The sequence below is a fragment of the Salmo trutta genome, chromosome 32 (assembly GCF_901001165.1).
Source record: "Salmo trutta chromosome 32, fSalTru1.1, whole genome shotgun sequence".
NCBI lineage: Eukaryota > Metazoa > Chordata > Actinopteri > Salmoniformes > Salmonidae > Salmo > Salmo trutta.
The window spans coordinates 13,364,015-13,385,073 of NC_042988.1; the positions used below are offsets into that span (position 1 = coordinate 13,364,015).

A 21,059-nucleotide genomic window follows, 5' to 3' on the forward strand; every position below is an offset into this window, starting at 1 on the left:
TGGTGCACCTCTATCCTCCATATCAATTCCCCTCACTCACTGACACTCACTCACACACAGCCACACACACCACAACACACAACTAGTCTCTGTGAGGACTGGAGATGCATGGGCAGCACACCAAGACAGGACGACACACATCAGTGCGCACACACACAAACAGATATATACACATTTTCACAGTAATAAACACATACATGCACACACGCCACAGGAGGCTGTTGAGGGGAGGACGGCTCATAATAATGGCTGGAATGGCGCAAATGGAATGGAAACCATGTGGTATTTGATACCATTCCACTGATTCCGCTCCAGTCATTACCATCAGCCCGTTCTCCACAATTAAGGTGCTGCCAACCTCCTGTGATACACACACACACACACACACACACACACACACACACACACACACACACAGCAGGGCAGCTGCACGGGCGGTAGCATAGTAGGAGTGTTCCAGCAATGCTGTGTGATAGCCACACCCCAGATGAGGATGTCCCAGGAATGGAGTCTCCGCTCTAATCTGACTCAGTTCCACTGTGTACCTCACATCCCATCCACAGCAGATGTAGAGTATATGCCTGCCTGCCTGCCTGCCTGCCTGCCTGCCTGCCTGCCTGCCTGCCTGCCTGCCTGCCTGCCTGCCTGCCTGCCTGCCTGCCTGACACAGCCTGAGTCGTGGGCACTGCCTCATATGCCTGCCACCACCCAGATACACAGGCCGGCAGGCCAAACTACAGGGGGTAAATCACCACAACACCATCACAGTAAACCTGTCAGCTTCCAAACACCGTGGTGTGATTCTACACCACTAATAGCCAGTACTTACAACCAACTTCCCTCAATACTGAAGGCATACAGTAGTAACGCAATAGACCACAGAACAAAATGCCAAATACTCTACTGGTATAAACACATCTAGAAAAACTGACCAGTGTGGTTACCCCAACACACACACGGATTCCATAACACCACCTAGTTACCCAAAATGGAATCCATGTGAGACCACAACAAAAAGTACACGTCGCACCACATGCCCATAACAAGTGTTCACAACGGATTTATACAACCAAATGTACCATACATGGACATACAGTACAACTCACCACAATATCACACCCAAATGCTCCAGATATTTAAATCCCACCTTAATCAGTCTATCTGATAGTCCAGCAGCGCAGGATAGCCTGCCCGTGTGATCCTCTTACAGTAGGCTAACACCGCCACAGCACCAAGAGGGCACTGGGGCACTAAGTATTCACTAGTAATCACTAATACAGCCTAGAGAGAGAAAAACAAACTACCTGCCCTGTTTACTGTACTATATGCACTGATATGAAGTGAAGTAACAATGTTTTTCAGAAGTTTAGACCTTTACATGGTACATTCATATATCATGGTGTCAGGTGGTCCTAGCCCACCACCCCCCCTCTCTCCCTCCACCCTACCTCCCTTTCCCTCCTCCTCCACCCCACCCTATCTATTAAAATACTGCTTGGTGAATCACACTGCTGCAGCCTTTAATTCAGATCTTCTGAGGTAATTGTTTCGACAGTGATTTATGGAAAAACACACCACCAAGTTTTTCTCCACATGCATCTCAAATCCACCTCCCTACGACCTTGCATGTTATACCCTGCTGTACAACCACACCAAAAGCGACTATAAAAAAACGATATACATCATTGATCACGGAATTCCTGTTAGGAATTTTTGCCGCGTCATGCGTGTTCCTAGATGAAGGGGACGTTTTGCTCGCGTACAGGTGATGAGCACACACTCTGCGAAAGTACTGCAGTGGGGTGGTCCCGCACGCAGCAGGCAGGTTAGGATACGGCTCTAATCATCCATCATCCATCATCCCACAGCATCCTGCAGCTTTTACAGATAATAAACCACATTTTCAGAGCCATCATTATCACACAGTTTGGGATATTCTCTACGGCACAGTGGTTATTTGGCATGACCGTTACAGAGTGCTAGAGAGGTGGGCGGGAAATGAACCATGCGATGCAGGAAACTTGCACGCTGGCGCGAGAAAGCACTGCAATGCAGAAAGCCCAGTACGAGACTGTAACCGCCGCGCGCCCTCAGCCCGCAGGAAACATGCCACTTGACTTTCCTCAGAATTCAAAGCAAAAACATATAGAATATGCAACTGTGTAAAACATAGCAGCCATCGTTAACCCTTATACAATGTTTTGATGATTATTGGTCATTTTAAATCAGATGTTCTGCCCTTCAAAGACTAGATGCACCTATTGCCCAGAGGCTTTGGCCACTTCTTTCTTGATTCACATTTTTACAATGAATCCCTTTTTATGTCAATATTGTTATCAATATGCTGCATATACAGGCTTAGGCTATTTAATTAATATGATAGCAATAGGCTAGCGAAGGACAAGACACTGACAGAAATGACCATTACTGTTTCACAAGACTTACGTGATGAGCATTCTTGAACACCCCAAAATAAAAGGCTTATGCTCAATATTTTGCAAATCATCCTTTACAGAGGACACGCGTTTCCGCACATGCTATGTTAATTAGATCGTAGATTGTGTTCTCCTATCCACAGGGCACGGTAGCATCCTTTCACCTCCCTTTTCCCAACTTTAACTAGCGCAGTTTCAACTCCTCTTCCCGGGATCTCGGGTAGCCTCTGCCGGGGCGGGGACGCGCATCAGTTACTGGTGCTGATGCTGCGCTTCACCGAGACCGCGCATTGCTAGGCTATATTTTATGTAAATTGTTTTTAATTAAGGTCACATATAGGGGACACATTTCCAAGTGATCATTGTGATCACTTTGTGGATGTGAGATACTAGCAACGCGTGCTTTGACACTGTGACTTCAGTGGGTCCTCCAGAATTCCGCGTAGTTTTGGTCCAGAAGGAAGGTAGTAAGGAAGGGGTGGGAGAGAGAAAAAAACTTTTTTGTCCAGCAAGCTACTTCTGTTTCCCAGTAGATAATTTTTGCGCTATACGTTTGACTTTGTCGTCAATAGTTCCGCAAATATACCTAGTCTGTAGCTTAGTAGCCTAGGATTTATGCGATTCGTTTTACCGTCGTAGAATAAGGTTGCTCCTTTCCCGCATCGTTACACTCGTATACCGCTTTGGTTTGGCATCTCCCATATTCCATCAGTGGGCTTGGCATGCGGTACTTCTCACGGCCTCGCACTGGTCATAGGCGCACTGAGCCTATCAGAGAGCATCATCAATTTGGTCAAAAGCCTCTTACTCCCCTGAGACCAAAAGTCTGACAACGATTCTGACGCTTATAATGTCTGCCTTTGCTCCCTAGTTATGTGGTCGAGAATAATACTGTGCTGTACAAGAGAGAGGAGCCTACAGTAGGCTACACCACAAGCAGTTATGTGGAGGACTGACCTTGACCTACAATAGGGCCCTGAATAGGTACCAACAAAATGACAAGAGACTGATAATGTGTGGCCCGGGTTAGTGACTGCCAGTTTGTGGTTGATGCTGAGACAGGCAGAGGCAGAGAGGATAGGGTGGGGGCGGGCTGGTCAGATTGACTGGGGGATTTATCTATGAAATGCGTGGCACACTGGCCATCATATCAGATTGGCATTTTGTAATCTCTCTGCCTCCACCTCCCCCAGCAATATCAAAACATACTATATACCTTTGGAAATGGAATATATGAAGCGTATACTCTCTAAGAAGATGAGGAGGAGGGGGAGGAGTAATGGTCTAGAGTTGTTTTTCTTCCCACTAATTGCTTGTATAAAGAATAATCATTGTGGTTTTAAAATGCATGTCACATTGATTGGATTGGTTCTCTCAGCAAAGCACTGGTTGGTCAACAACAGTGAGAAAAATAGAGTGATTGGCCGTACGGCCAAGGTAGATTAGAAAAAAATATAAAAGTCAGCAATGAAAAAAAAAATAGCACACACACAAACACACACGCACACACACGCACACACACACACACACACACACCCGCACACACACTAGAAAGTGTTAATTTCTCTCATTCACACACAGGTGTATACATTCAGGTTGGGGTCAGGGGTCAAACTGAATGCAACATCCATCTTGATTACCATCTGTTTCCTGGGTGACCTTGACCTGTCTCTTCTTACAGTTTGTTGTGACTTTTTAAAACTCTTAGTACAGAACTCCAAACTGTTAACATTTGTAACACAGCCAGTCTTACATTCAAAACCTTTCATTGTGTCACGGTTGTCGTCGGTGAAGGAGGACCAAAACGCAGCAGGTATGTGTATGCTCATCTTGAGATTTATTAACTTCCAAAAATGAACGTACAAAATAACAAAACAAAAGAACGAACGAACAACTACAAACAGTCTGGCCAAGCAAAGCTCAACACAGAACAATCACCCACAAATACCAAACACAAACACACCCTACTATATGGGACTCTCAATCAAAGGCAGATAGACAACACCTGCCTTCAACTGAGAGTCCCAACCCCAATTAACCCAAACACTCACTAGACTCTACATAGAAATACCTAAACATAAACCAACACCCGGAATTACTAAATCAAACACCCTTTTTACAAAAACACACCACCCTGAACCACATAAAACAAATACCCTCTGCCACGTCCTGACCAAACTACAAAACAATTAACCTTATACTGGCCAGGACGTGACAGTACCCCCCCCTTAAAGGTGCTACCCCCGAAGCACCTTAACAAAAATAACCCCAAGCAACACCAAAACAAAAATTCCCCTTTTCTAAAGGGAGGGAAGGGAGGGTGGCTGCCGTCAACGACGGCACTGTGCTACACCCCCCCTCATAAACCCACCTATTTCTGGAGGTGGCTCCGGCTCAGGCCGTTCCAGGCTGTCTGGGCAGTCTGGCAGCTCGGGACATTCTGGGCAGTCTGGCAGCTCGGGACAGTCTGGGCAGTCTGGCAGCTCGGGACAGTCTGGCAGCTTGGGACAGTCTGGGCAGTCTGGCAGCTCGGGACAGTCTGGGCAGTCTGGCAGCTCGGGACAGTCTGGGCAGTCTGGCAGCTCTGGGCAGTCTGGCAGCTCGGGACAGTCTGGGCAGTCCGGCAGCTCGGGACAGTATGGGCAGTCCGGCAGTTCGGGACAGTCTGGGCAGTCCGGCAGCTCGGGACAGTCTGGGCAGTCCGGCAGCTCGGGGCAGTCTGGGCAGTCCGGCAGCTCGGGGCAGTCTGGGCAGTCCGGCAGCTCGGGGCAGTCTGGCCACTCCGGCAGCTCGGGACAGTCTGGGCAGTCCGGCAGCTCGGGACAGTCTGGGCAGTCCGGCAGCTCGGGACAGTCTGGGCAGTCCGGCAGCTCGGGACAGTCTGGGCAGTCCGGCAGCTCGGGACAGTCTGGGCAGTCCGGCAGCTCGGGACAGTCTGGGCAGTCCGGCAGCTCGGGACAGTCTGGGCGACAGTCTGGGCAGTCCGGCAGCTCGGGACAGTCTGGGCAGTCCGGGACAGTCTGGGCAGTCCGGCAGCTCGGGACAGTCTGGGCAGTCTGGCAGCTCGGGACAGTCTGGGCAGTCCGGCAGCTCGGGACAGTCTGGGCACTCCGGCAGCTCGGGACAGTCTGGGCAGTCCGGCAGCTCGGGGCAGTCTGGCCACTCCGGCAGCTCGGGGCAGTCTGGCCACTCCGGCAGCTCGGGGCAGTCTGGCCACCCCGGCAGCTCGGGGCAGTCTGGCCACTCCGGCAGTTCGGGGCAGTCTGGCCACCCCGGCAGCTCGGGGCAGTCTGGCCACTCCGGCAGTTCGGGGCAGTCTGGCCACTCCGGCGACTGTTGACTGGCGGGCAGCTCCGACGACTGTTGACTGGCGGGCAGCTCCGACGACTGTTGACTGGCGGGCAGCTCCGACGACTGTTGACTGGCGGGCAGCTCGGACGACTGTTGACTGGCGGGCAGCTCCGACGACTGTTGACTGGCGGGCAGCTCCGACGACTGTTGACTGGCGGGCAGCTCCGACGACTGTTGACTGGCGGGCAGCTCTGACGACTGTTGACTGGCGGTGCTGGGTTTACGCACTTGAACGCTAGTGCAGGGAGCGGGAACAGGACGAGTCGGACTGGGTTGACGCACTTCCGGGTCCGCACGAGAGACAGGAGCTGGAAACCCCGGGCTATGGAGGCGCACAGCCGGTCTAGATCTTACCTCCTGCACAACCCGCCTTGGCTGGATGGAACTAGTAGCCCTGTACGAGCGGGGTGCTCGCACAGGGCAGACTGGGCTGTGCAGGGGCCTGATGGTAGCCGTGCGTAGAGCGGGAGTTGGGTAGCCTGGTCCTCGGAGGCGTACCGGCGACCAGATGCGCTGTGCAGGCATCCTCCTACCAGGCTGGATGCCTGCTCTAGCACGGCACCTGCGAGGGGCTGGAATAACTCGCACCGGACTGTGCGTGCGTATGGGTGAGATAGTGCGCTTCTCAGCGAAACATAGCGCTCTCCACCCCATACGCTCCTCCATATAACCACGGGTAGCTGGCTTCCGGCTCTTCCTTCGCCTAGCCAAACTACCCGTGTGCCCCCCCAAAAAATTTTCTTGGGGGTGCCTCTCGTGCTTCTCTCTCAGCGCGTCCATGGCCTCGTACCTCCGCCTCTCTGCCTTGGCTGCCTCAATTTCCCACTGCGGGCGGCGATACTCCCCAGCCTCGTGCCAAGGTCCGGCCCCGTCCAGAACTTCCTCCCAAGTCCACTTCTCCCGCCAGTCCAACTCGAAAACCGTCTGCTCCTTCCTCTGCTGCTTGGTCCTTGAGTGGTGGGTGATTCTGTCACGGTTGTCGTCGGTGAAGGAGGACCAAAACGCAGCAGGTATGTGTATGCTCATCTTGAGATTTATTAACTTCCAAAAATGAACGTACAAAATAACAAAACAAAAGAACGAACAAACAAACGAACGAACGAACGAACGAACAACTACTACTACTACTACTACTACTACTACTACTACTACTACTACTACTACTACTACTACTACTACTACTACTACTACTACTACTACTACTACTACTACTACTACTACTACTACTACTACTACTACTACTACTACTACTACTACAAACAGTCTGGCCAAGCAAAGCTCAACACAGAACAATCACCCACAAATACCAAACACAAACACACCCTACTATATGGGACTCTCAATCAAAGGCAGATAGACAACACCTGCCTTCAACTGAGAGTCCCAACCCCAATTAACCCAAACATAGACATACACTCACTAGACTCTACATAGAAATACCTAAACATAAACCAACACCCGGAATTACTAAATCAAACACCCTTTTTACAAAAACACACCACCCTGAACCACATGAAACAAATACCCTCTGCCACGTCCTGACCAAACTACAAAACAATTAACCTGCATTCATTTTGTTTCGAGACATCTTTCACCTCACAGCCATTGATACAACATAGAAGTTTACTGTGAACGTAATGAGTACATTAGTTTAATCACCAAAACACAACATCATGTTATCTTCTCAATGCAGTTATTTTAACAACCCGTTAGCAATAGCACAAATGTAAGATAAATGTTTCGAAATTGCTATTTGAATGTAAATGCTGCGGTACTGTACATTACAGTACATTACACTGTTTTCACATTAGGCAATACACTTGTACTACCCATTAAAAGTGACTGAACATCAAATTTCCATAATTTTTATCCCATGTGTGATCATTGAAGACATCTTTCACAATATCCACTGTATATACAAAAGTATGTGGACACCCCTTCACATTTGTAGGTGTATAAAATCGAGCACACAGCCATGCAATCTCCATAGACAAACATTGTCAATAGAATGGCCTCACTGAAGAGCTCAGTGATTTTTAACGTGACACCATCATAGGATGCCACATTTCCAACAAGTCAGTTCGTAAAATGTCTGCCCTGTTAGAGCTCAACTGTCAACTGTAAGTGCTGTTATTGTGAATTGGAAACGTCTAGTAGCAAAAATGTCTAGGCTGCGAAGTGATAGGCCACACAATCTCATAGAACGGGACCGCCAAGTGCTGAAGTGCGTATCGCGTAAAAATCGTCTGTCCTCCAAAAGTCAGCACAATAGTCTGGAGCTTCATGAAATGGGTTTCCATGGCCGAGCAGCCGTATACAAGCCTAAGATCACCATGTGCAATGCCAAGCATTGGCTGGAGTGGTGTAAAGCTCACCACCATTGTGGAAATGCATTATCTTCACCATCTGGCAGTCCAATGGACGAATCTGGGTTTGGCTGATGCCAGGAAAACGCTACCTGCCCGAATGCATAGTGCCAACTGTAAAGTTTGGTGGAGGAGGAATAATGGTCTGGGGCAGTTTTTCATGGTTTGGGCTAGGCCCCTTACTTCCAGTGAAGGGAAATCTTAACGCTGTAGAATACATTGACATTCTAGACGATTTTGTGCTTCCAACTTTGTGGCAAAAGTTTGGGGAAGGCCCTTTCCTGTTTCAGCATGACAATGCCCCTGTGCACAAAGTGAGGTCCATACAGAAATGGTTTGTCAAGATTGGTGTAGAAGAACTTTACTGGCCTGCACTGAGCCCTGACCTCAACCCCATCGAACACCTTTTGGATGAATTGGAATGCCAACTGCGAGCCAGGCCTAATCACCCAACATCTGTGCCCGACCTCATGAATGTTCTTGTGGCTGAATGGAAGCAAATCACCTCAGCAATGTTCCAACATCTAGTGGAAAGCCTTCCCAAAAAAGTGGAGGTTGTTATAGCAGCAAAGGGAGGACCAACTCCATATTAATGCCCATGATTTTGGAATGAGATGTTCAACATGCAGGTGTCCACATACATTTGATCATGTAGTGTACCTTAAAAAAGGTAGGGGCGTGGATCAGACAACCAATCAGTATCTGGTGTGATCACCATTTGCCTCATGCAGCGCGACACATCTCCTATGCATAGAGTTGATCAGACTGTTGATTGTGGCCTGTGGAATGTTGCCCCACTCCTCTTCTATTGCTGGACATTGGCGGGAACTGGAACACGCTGTCATACACGTCGATCCAGAGCATCCCAAACATGCTCAATGGGTGACATGTCTGATGAATATGCAGGTCATGGAAGAACTGGGACGTTTTCAGCTTCCAGGACTTGTGTACAGATCCTTACGACATGGCGCCGTGCATTATCATGCTGAAACATGAGGTGATGGTGGTGGATGAATGGTATAACAATGGGCCTCAGGATGTCGTCGCGGTATCTCTGTGCATTCAAATTGCCATCGATAAAATGCAATTGTGTTCGTTTATGCCTGCCCATACCACCATGGGGCACTCTGTTCACAACGTTGATATCAGCAAACCGCTCGCCCAAACGACACCATACACATTGTCTGTGGTTGTGAGGCCGGTTGAACGTATTGCCAAATTCTCTAAAAAGACGTTGGAGGCAGCTTATGGTAGAGAAATTAACATTAAATTATCTTGCATCAGCTCTGGTGGACATTCCTGCATTCAGCATGCCAATTGCACGCTCCCTCAAAACTTGAGACATCTGTGGCATTGTGTTGTGTGATAAAACTGCACATTTTAGAGTGCTATTTTATTGTCCCCAGCACAAGGTGCACCTGTGTAATGATCATGCTGTTTAATCAGCTTCTTGATATGCCACACCTGTCAGGTGGATGGATTATTTTAGCAAAGGAGAAATGCTCACTAAATGGGATGTAAACAAATTTGTGCCCAAAATTTTAGACAAATAAGCTTTTTGAACATATGGGTCTTTTATTTCAGCTCATAAAACATAGGACCAACACTTTATATGTTGCGTTTATATTTTTGTTTAGTGTAGCATACTGGTCTATGACTGGCCAAGTGGATATTAATTAAACCATAGGGACTTTACACTCTAGTCTATGTTACATGACAGGCCTTAATAGTTATTGAAAGTAATGGATCAACTGCTTAACAAACCGTTTCATAGAGCCTCATCGCACCTAAATGTCCCACAGACATCATAACTAAATGTCCCAGACATCATACCTAAATGTCCCACAGACATCATACCTAAATGTCCCACAGACATCATAACTAAATGTCCCACAGACATCATAACTAAATGTCCCACAGACATCATAACTAAATGTCCCACAGACATCATACCTAAATGTCCCACAGACATCATAACTAAATGTCCCACAGACATCATACCTAAATGTCCTACAGACATCATACCTAAATGTCCCACAGACATCATAACTAAATGTCCCACAGACATCATACCTAAATGCCCCACAGACATCATACCTAAATGTCCCACAGACGTCATAACTAAATGTCCCACAGACATCATAACTAAATGTCCCACAGACATCATACCTAAATGTCCCACAGACATCATACCTAAATGTCCCACAGACATCATACCTAAATGTCCCACAGACATCATACCTAAATGTCCCACAGACATCATACCTAAATGTCCCACAGACATCATACCTAAATGTCCCACAGACATCATACCTAAATGTCCCACAGACATCATACCTAAATGTCCCACAGACATCATACCTAAATGTCCCACAGACATCATACCTAAATGTCCCACAGACGTCATACCTAAATGTCCCACAGACATCATAACTAAATGTCCCATTCCAAAATACGTTTTGAAGGCACTGATACTGCCTACTGAAATTGACTACAATTTACTTGATCAATGTATTCATTTGTATTCATGTAATGAGTTGAAAATATTATGTGTTGGAAATAATGTCTGTCTAGGATTCGTTGCATTCTTGTGTTATACATTAACTGACCACCAGATGTCACCTGAGGCTCAATGTTAAAGCTCAGTCACTGAAGGACGCAGGCTGTGACTGCTGCTGTCCACATCTCACCCTGTCTATTCATCACTAGACTTTATTCTCCCCCTCGAAATGTGCCTTTTTACTGACACTAGGAAATGTATGAAAACTGAACACACTGAATGAATAATGTGCAAATAGCTACTGGGTCAATATGCTACTTCAAAATCCCAAATGACCTTTCTCATAAGTATTTCATATTCCTAAAATGATCCTTTTTATAGTTTAGCACTTTTTTTCACTCATTCTCTCTCTCTCTCTCTCTCTCTATCTCATTCTCTCTCTCTCTCTCTCTCTCTCTCTCTCTCTCTCTCTCTCTCTCTCTATCTCATTCTCTCTCTCTCTCTCTATCTCATTCTCTCTCTCTCTCTCTATCTCATTCTCTCTCTCTCTCTCTCTCTCTCTCTCTCTATCTCATTCTCTCTCTCTCTCTCTATCTCATTCTCTCTCTCTCTCTCTCTCTCTATCTCATTCTCTCTCTCTCTCTCTATCTCATTCTCTCTCTCTCTCTCTCTCTATCTCATTCTCTCTCTCTCTCTCTCTCTCTCTCTCTCTCTCTATCTCATTCTCTCTCTCTCTCTCTCTCTATCTCATTCTCTCTCTCTCTCTCTCTCTCTCTATCTCATTCTCTCTCTCTCTCTCTCTATCTCATTCTCTCTCTCTCTATCTCATTCTCTCTCTCTCTCTCTCTCTCTCTCTATTCTCTCTCTCTCTCTCTCTCTCTCTCTCTCTATCTCATTCTCTCTCTCTCTCTCTCTATCTCATTCTCTCTCTCTCTCTCTCTATCTCATTCTCTCTCTCTCTCTCTCTCTCTCTCTCTCTCTATCTCATTCTCTCTCTCTCTCTCTCTCTATCTCATTCTCTCTCTCTCTCTCTCTCACTCACACACACACACACAGGGAATTTTTGATCAGATTGTACTTTGGCCAGCCCCCATTGGAGAGTGTGTATTTTCCATAGGGGTGCCATTGTACAAGGCAAGGGACACAAGCTGTGTACACACGCACACACACACACACACACACACACACACACACACACACACACACACACACACACACACACACACACACACACACACACACACACACACACACACACACATGGTCCGGTGCTGCAAATAAGGATCTAGAAAAACTGTAGCTGGCCCAATACTATGCATGCCAGTCTCTCTCGTAAGTATCGTTTCTTGTTTTTATAGGAAACATTAATGTGTTGACACACACACTTACCCCACCATACATTTCCTTTTCACAGCCCCCAAATCAAGTGAACAGAAAACCTGGCTTTAAAAAACAGATAAAGCAACACCTCACAGCACAACGACTCTCGCCTGTTTTACCTAAATATTTTGTGTGTATGTACTGATACGTATGTAACAGTGGAGGCTGTTGAGGGGAGGACGGCTCATAATAATGGCTGGAACGGAGCAAATGGAATGGCATCAAGCACATGGAAACCATGTGTTTGATGTTGTTGATACCTTTCCACTGATTCCACTCCAGCCATTACCACCAGCCTGTCCTCCCCAATTAAGGTGACACCAACCTCCTGTGGTATGTCGTGATATGTATTGTACTGGTATGTATTGTACTGGTATGTATTGCACTGATATGTACTGTACTGATATGTATGTACTGATATGTATGTACTGATATGTATTGTATTGATATGTATTGTACTGATATGTATGTACTGATATGTATTGTACTGATATGTACTGTACTAATATGTACTGTACTGATATGTATTGTACTGATATGTATGTACTGATATGTATTGTACTGATATGTATGTACCGATATGTATGTACTGGTATGTATTGTACTGATGTGAATTGTACTGATATGAATTGTACTGATATGTATTGTACTGATATGTATTGTACTGATATGTATGTACTGGTATGTATTGTACTGATATGTATTGTACTGATATGTATGTACTGATATGTATTGTACTGATATGTATGTACTGATATGTATGTACTGATATGTATGTACTGATATGTATGTACTGATATGTATGTACTGGTATGTATTGTACTGATATGTATTGTACTGATATGTATTGTACTGATATGTATGTCTAACTGATAGTCTACAGTAGATGCTACTGAATGCAAATGTCACATATCCAAATGTAAATCATAAATGTTTGATTATTAATGTTCTGTATTATGTAAATCATAAAAGTAGGCCTCTGGTGGACCCCAGGAACAGTAGCTGCTGCTATCGTAACAGCTATTGGGTATCCTAATAAAATACCAAAAATACCAAATACACACACAAAAACATACACAATACACAACCGGGGATGCAGACAAGTCCTGACACACACCCAAATGTTCCCTAGAGATAGTTTCACTGATCATGGATGAGTGCTAGATGTCATGAAGATGGATGGAAGGAAAAACGGGGTATGATGAGCACGTTCTTCATGTATATGTGTATACTGTGAGACAAACAAACAATGAAGTTACAGTAAATTGAAGAGGACCTCTCTGTGTGTGTGGGTGTGGGTGTGTGTGTGTGTGTGTTTGTGAGCAAGTGTGTTTCCATCAGAGAAAACTGAATGTCTCTCTTTATGATGTTGAAGTGTACTACACATGATAGCTGGGTGCTTTTTGTAGACAGGCATTTCTCCGGCCCCCACCCATGGGAGCCACGAGGACCCCACACACCGGTGGTCTGTTGTCCATCCACCTGTGTGACCTCCACCAGGATGACTCAGTCCCAGCTGAGAGCATGCCCAGCAGGGGGCATCCAGACTGGGATCCCACCTGGTGTCAGCCCCCCTCCTGGTCCAGCCACACTGTTAGCTCAACTGGTGCCTCCTGGACAGCTGCTACAACGAGCAGAGCCCGCTCCAACAATCAGGACTTAAAGTGGACATAGACAAACAAAATAAGCAAGCAAACACGCTTAAAAGAGTGATTTCCTAGCCATCCTAATAATAGTTTTCTTTACAATTCATGAAGTGTGTACAATGCAACAGATATCTCACAAGTGCATATCCAGCAACTTCCTGAAAATGCTTTGTGAAGTTCCTCTTACGTGAAATAACTTCCCCCTAAGTAAAGTTTCCCCGATGGCACTGAGAGGAACTAATCCTTTTTTGTCTTTTCAGCCAGAGCAGTAGAGGTAGGTTTATAATAAGTCTTGGCCAGTATTCACTGCTCTATCATCACATTCCACTTTACTATGTTGAAGTGCCATGACAGCAGCATGGTGAGGTTCACTCAGGTCACGTGACTGGGGAGTGTGAACACTGTCTGGGTGTCACTGGGCCTCCACCAACACGCTGCTAATGAAGGACCACTTCATCATCTTTCTCTTACACACTTGCACGTGCGCACACGCACGCACGCACACACACACACACACACACTCGCTCTGTTCATTTCCAAATGTGTTCGCAAAGCTGAAAGTCTTCTGCATATTACATTTATTTCTTTAGCTCAATATTAACCGTTCACACACACATCTCCAACAAACACTCAAACACAAGGAGACGATGGAGACGCACTGGTAGCTTCACAAAGACGGCAGCACCTGCACTGAGTTTAAATACCAACAGCTGTGCCCTACTGGAGCAAGAGCTGAGGCTCTTTTGTTCCCACTGTTTGTTGCCAATCCCACACACATGCACGTTTGCGCGCACACACACACAGACTCATGCACACTTCCCCCTGCCTGGTCCTACATTTCCCCACACGCCAGACAAGCCATACATGTTTAGTCTGTCTGTCAGTTTGTTTGCCCACTGTCTTCTCTTTTTGTTGCCCTGTCTTCTCTTTTTTGTTTGATGTTGATTGCTGACTGTAGCACTTGACAATTGCAGCTGGGACGAGAGGGTAAAGGAAAACACATCGGATCAGGTGACCGAATGTGAGAAAGGACTGGTTTGAGTGATGGGAATTCAACTTAGCACAACACAAACAATGAGTCTGAGTATACAGTACGAGACTGTTTCCAGTGCAGTTTGTCAACAAAGGACACCTTGTGCCTGTGGAACAAGATCTTAGATAACAGACACAATGAGGTGGGAAACCCTGTGAATTCACTTGGTTTGGTCTCACTAACACTGTGTTACTACAAAGTTACTACAAAGTTACTACAGTTTTTAACAATCACTTTAGCACTAATTTCAGAACTCTAGACACAAAACTCAAAACAGTCATCACTTGTAACACAGGCTGTCCAACGTTGATAACATTGCACTGTGCATTCATATCTTTAAAGAAACGTTGCACTTGCAGAATCATTGGTTCAAATAACTTGTAATAAGGTTACAAGGAGAGCTGCATTATATGATCCAATACGAGGTCTGCGTCCCACCACATCATCTTCTGATATAGCCACACACATGGTGATGTTGGCCCCACGTTGTCCAGGTACTTGGATGGTTGCCCGCTGGCCAATGAAATTCCGACCTCTCCTCCTTGTCTTGGCCAGGTTGAAGCCTGCCTCATCCAAAAATAGGAATTTGTGATGGTTTTCGTCAGCATCCAGCTCCATCAGCCTCTAAAAATACATTTTGGAAAGAAAATTACTGATTACAATGATGCAGAATTTTGGGGGAATTTTTCACAACAGGCATCTTGAAACTGAACATACCTGAACATACTCAGTCCTCAGTTGCTTCATTCTATCTGCATTTCTTTCACAAGGCGCACGGTATAGCTGTTTTAGAGACACCTGGTGCCTTTTCAGTATGCGTGCAATAGTCAGCAAACTTATGGCTTCCACATTGTTGAACATGTCGTCATTGTCCAAGATGTGCAGCTGAATTTCTGTAAGGCGAATATCATTTCTGGCCCAAACCAAATTGACCACAGCCCGCTCTTGTTGGTCAGTCAGAATTTTTCCTCTGCCTCCCCTATTTGGCCAAGTCTCCATTCTGCAGGGAAAATGACAGTAAGAACACATTTAGTCACATCACCTACTCTGTGGTACACATTGGCATGCAGTATACAGTCATTTGACAATTGAGAGTAGCCTAATGTTTAGTGCATGATGAAGACTTACCGGTTCTCACTGAGGAAAGTTCTGATGATTGAGGCCACGGTTGATCTTCTGAGGTTTGGTTGAATCATTGTAGCTGCCTCAGATATTGTCATGCCATGATTTACCACATGGTCTACAACTATTGCTCGGATTTCATTGGACACTCTTTGCTGTTGCTGCCACTGTCTTGGTCCGTGGCCTTGTCCTCTACCACGTTCCCCCACACCTCTCAAATGAGGCCCACGACCACCTCTCAGAAGGGGTGCTTGTCCCCTGCCATTCGTCTTCCTCCTCCCACTGCTTGACCTCTATTGTGACCTGGATCACCTGTCGGCTCCATGTTATCGCTATATTGTTGTATGTGGATACGACTCATTTCACTATATACTCGCACCACAATGTGAAATCAATCATCACTAACGAGTTGGCAGTATTGGAAAAGCAATTACAAGGGCCTGCATACATACACTCACCCTGGCCACTTAGCAACTCAATATATAGAGTATATAGAGTAGAGAGCTTTAGTTGTTGTTCGACCAAACATTAGAACGGGCAAGATGTGTAATCTAAGCAACTTTGACCGTGGTATGATTGTTGGTGCCACACATGGTGATTCCAGCATCTCAGAAACAGCTGCCTTCCTGGGATTTTTACACACTACAGTCTCTAGAGTTTACAGAGAATGGTGCGATAAACAAAACACATTCAGTGAGTGGCAGTTCTGTGGGCAAAAACACCTTGTTAATGAGAGAGATCAGAGGAGAATGTCCAGACTCATTCAAGCTAACAGAAAGGCCACAAATGCTCAAATAACAGTCGTTTAAAACAGTGGTGTGCAGAAGGGCATCTCTTAACGTACAACACCGTGAATAATTCAGGCTGTTGTGGAGGCAAAAGGGGGTCCAACCCAGTACTAGTTAGGTGTACCTAATAAAGTGGCCGGTGAGTGTACAGTAATGTCAAATCTGAAAACATGGTCTGGAAAAGTGGTACATGGGACCATAGAAACAGTGTCTGATAAAGAATGATGATGAAATATTACATCCATAGATAATGTAGTCCAATTGGTTCCTGTTCCACAGTAATTGGTGTCAATGGATCTCGTTATCCTGAAACTTTCATGATCTAAACATGAAATATAGTTTCCATAAAGCTATGCATTAAGAGTAATGCAACAGTGTGAAATGGTAATACTTTGATGTTAAGTTGTGTCATTTTGAACAGGGGATTTTAGTTCATTGAACAAATGATCTTAGCTTTATGTGTATTGTATCCAAGATATTGGAAAAAGTGTTAGAGTTTTGAAAAATGTGCATTTTTATCATCTGTTGTGAGTTTTGTGTCTAGAGTTTTGAAAAATGACATCAAGGTTCTGAAATTAGTGCCAAAGTCATTGTAAAAAACTGTAATGAGACTCAAAGCAGAAAGGCTTGAGGTGATCCATGGGTTCACCAAACATATTTACTAGGAATCTCCCACACCAACCCCCTCAAACCACCCTAGACCCACTCACTCACTCACACACACACACACACACACACACACACACACACACACACACACACACACACACACACACACACACACACACACACACACACACACACACACACACACACACACACACACACACACACACACACACAGGGTTGGCCAGACAGTCCTACAGGCCTTTTCTCCTTCACCCTGGGCCAGTGCTGATTCCTTTTTCTTGGAGCAGAGAGCTGAGCTCCAGTAAAGTACCTCTGGCAGTACGGCCTGTCCTCTCAGCACTGCAGATGGCCCCCACTCAGCCCAGAGCACACGGGTGTGTGTGTGTGTGTGTGTGTGTGTGTGTGTGTGTGTGTGTGTGTGTGTGTGTGTGTGTGTGTGTGTGTGTGTTGTGTGTGTGTGTGTGTGTGGGGGGGGGGAGTGCTTCTCTGGAATGGCTGTAATTCCTCTATCAGGCCTAGCAGGGCAGGCATACTAGTGGCAGAATATGATTTTAAATGGAAAGTAATCATGTGATGTTTCTTTAATCCAAGCAGGCTTGTGTTGCACCAGTTGTTTGGAGGTCAAACCCACATTGAGTCTGTGTTAAATGTCTGACACTGCAGTCTGTTCCTGCATGATGAGAGAGAGAGAGAGAGAGAGAAAGAGAGAGAGAGAGAGAGAGAGAGAGAGAGACCTCCCAGTGAACGGTGGCCATTCTGACTCTTCTGGTCAGCCAAAGAAAAATAAGGCAATCAGCATTGATTGGTGGGGACATTAAGAGATGGATGTTGCTCCTAGCATTTACAGAATTAACCCATGAGCGGTTCCTGAAGGAGACGGCAGTGGTGTGTGGTATGTGGTGTGTTTGGAGGAGGGTGCAGTAATGAAATACTGCCCCGCACATAGCAGGGTTCACCCTCCGCCCAGGAAACTGTTGCTTTTGGAGGTCACGGCGCCTAGCAACAGTCTGGATCTGGGCCTCAGCAGAACCTGAGACAACACACACACACACACACACACACACACACACACACACACACACACACACACACACACACACGCTTACAGTATATACCTGGAAGACATGCTGTCGTGCTTTTCAACCTTACTACCTTACATTGAGCTAAACACTCCCACAGACAGAGCCAAATCAAAGGAGCAGAAGTTTGCAAAGGTCCTCTGTGAAGGTTCTTTGCTAAGTTCGAGGTATACACAGGTATCGTATTAGTCGTGCTGGGCAAAGGGTTTCCACTGAATCTGCCAATGTTTCTGACATGTCCATCATTCAGCAACGCCCTGTTGTGACTGCCAGTCAACACATTCCCCCAGCGTGTATACATGTAGACACAAACACACACACACACACACACACACAGTCACACACACACTTACAGTACACACACACACACACACACACACATTTGCATGCTCACACGCACACAAACACACACACACACACACACACACACACACACACACACACACACACACACACACACACACACACACACACACACACACACACAGGTCGGTCCAGAGTTTTATTTTGGCAAAGTACCACACATTCTGTTTTCTGAGTACTGAGCACACAGTCAAAGAGCCAAAAATAGTTCAAGGACCCTGGCCATCTGCCCAGTCCCTTAACTCTCAATAAGTTATCCTCTCTCCTCTCTGAGCCTGCTGAGCCTGTTACCCTCCCTTGATTCTCAACGAACCTCAGTTTTACTGCCTCCTTCTACCGCTCCAATGTCCACCATGCATGGAAGAGTGGCAATGCACGCACACTAACTCCAAAAAAACGATTTGAAATGCTGTTTTGGCATTTGAGCAGTGAGCCTTGCCCGAGGACAGAATAGACGGAGTGTAACTGTATTGAAGTGCGCAGTGTGCATTCCATCAAGCCTTATCTCTCCAGCCTTTTCCCTTTAATGTGAAAATACCAGGCAATATGAGGGCGTCTGGCCTCTGTCTCTCCTCACTGTTTGTTTGGCTTTTTCCTTGTTTTGTCTTCTACCTCTTCATCGCAATCCCAGCATCTGTCCTATCCCGTTATCCCTCCTTCCCTATCTCCTATCTCCTATCTCCCTGTTTTTTCTCCCTCGTTTTGTCTCAAGGCTGTGAAGTTCTTTCTGCCTGTTGTTTGGTTTAAAGATTAAAGTCGATGATAAGGGAGCTTAAGCTTTTGTTTCTTGTCTTGTTTTCATTTGTTGGTCAGTTGAGGAATTAGTGCCTATGGAATATTCATCTATGTATGAGTAACGGGGGGTAATGGTGTTCTGTTATGTAATTCTACTGAGGGCACGCACGTCTTCGGTGTCCTTGATATAACCTTATACTTAATCCAAAATACTTACAGCACTGTATACGCCTACTGTAACTCAGCTCAGAGAAAGATATCATGTTTTGTAAACTCAGATAAGCTTTTTTATTTTTCAGGAGAATATCGTTTAAAAGGAGATAAATCAATGTCTCCAGACTCCTAAAAGAGTTCAACAGAACCCAGGGAAAAGTATTAAATGTTCCCTACTCTGTCTGAAGGGGCGGAGGGTGGGGACAGAGATTTCGATTGTAAGTTCTAAACTGTCCCTTGTATTATTGTCCAGAGGGTGAGGTAGGAAAACGCTTGGTTAGTTTGTGTATGCTCAGTCAATACGCACACAGCCAGTCAGTTCAGCTCCTGTCCTCCTGTGGACATATACCACAGTGGCCTGCTTAAACAGAAGAGGCTCTTTAAAGCAAAAACATTCCTCACGCAGTAAACTCCCATCTCTCAACACAACACTAGCAGTGTACCAGTAACACAGTATAACACAAAGTCTCTTCCAGTCCAATTTGAGGGATGTACTGGTGTGACAGGCAAGTGTGCTCAGTGTAACAGGATGGTAGTGCTAGGGGTATTAATACAGTACTGAAGCCAGAGAGGGGTTGTGGGTTAACTTGGGCGAGGGGGTCAGAAGTTTAAACTGGGAATGTTTCCCCTTCTCACCCTGCCCTGGCCCTGACACCAGTCCCTCTGCTCCACCACAGGCTCCCTCTCTCTCTGGGAACAGATGTGCCCGCGGCGATGGTTCAAAACCCCATGATCCTCCACTGCTAGTTAACATGACCCCTCAGGCTGACCAGGGAGACCTGCTGTACACACACACGCACAAGCATGCGTTACACATGCACATACACACACAACATACACTGATTACACTCACAGTCCACATCGTCATTCTTTAATTCTCTTTTTTTCCATTACATGGCCTTTCTGTCACATAGTATTGGGTGGTGCAGCGGTCTAAGGCACTACATTTCAGTGCTTGAGGCGTCACTACAGACACCCTGGTTCAAATCCAGGCTGTATCACAACCGGCCGTGATTGGGAGTCCCATAGGGCGGCACGCAATTGGCCCAGCGTCTTCCGGGTTTGGCCGGTGTAGGCCGTCATTCTAAATAAGAATTGGTTCTTAACTAACTTGCCTAGTTAAATAAAGGTTATATATATATATATCAGGATATTCCTCAGATGGAACTTCCGGTCAGGTACTGTAGTTAAAGGGCTCCACTATCCAGTACATAATGGGCCAATAGCGCCCCTCTATTCACCAACTAACTGTAGCCTCATAGCGTAACCCTCAACCACACCTAACAGCAGTAGGGTGAGGGGTGGAGAGATGAGATGGGGGTTAAGTTCAACGCTTGACCCAGTGGGGACTCAGGAAATCCTGTAGGAGACTGGGTTGAGAGGTCAATAGGGTAAAGTAGATAGTCTAAATCCCTATT

General features: G+C 46.0%; 1 protein-coding gene across 2 annotated transcripts in view; it reads right to left on the bottom strand.

Annotated features, from left to right (window-relative positions):
- LOC115171133 (contactin-associated protein 1-like) overlaps positions 1–3,122 on the bottom strand; it is a 28,553-nt gene extending 25,431 nt beyond the window's left edge. For both annotated transcript variants that reach the window (XM_029727665.1, XM_029727664.1), the window contains exon 1: positions 2,446–3,122. In XM_029727665.1, the coding sequence (XP_029583525.1) occupies positions 2,446–2,506 (61 nt within the window). In that variant the 5' untranslated portion in view covers positions 2,507–3,122. The remainder of the gene's footprint in view (positions 1–2,445) is intronic.
- Positions 3,123–21,059: the final 17,937 nt, after the last annotated feature.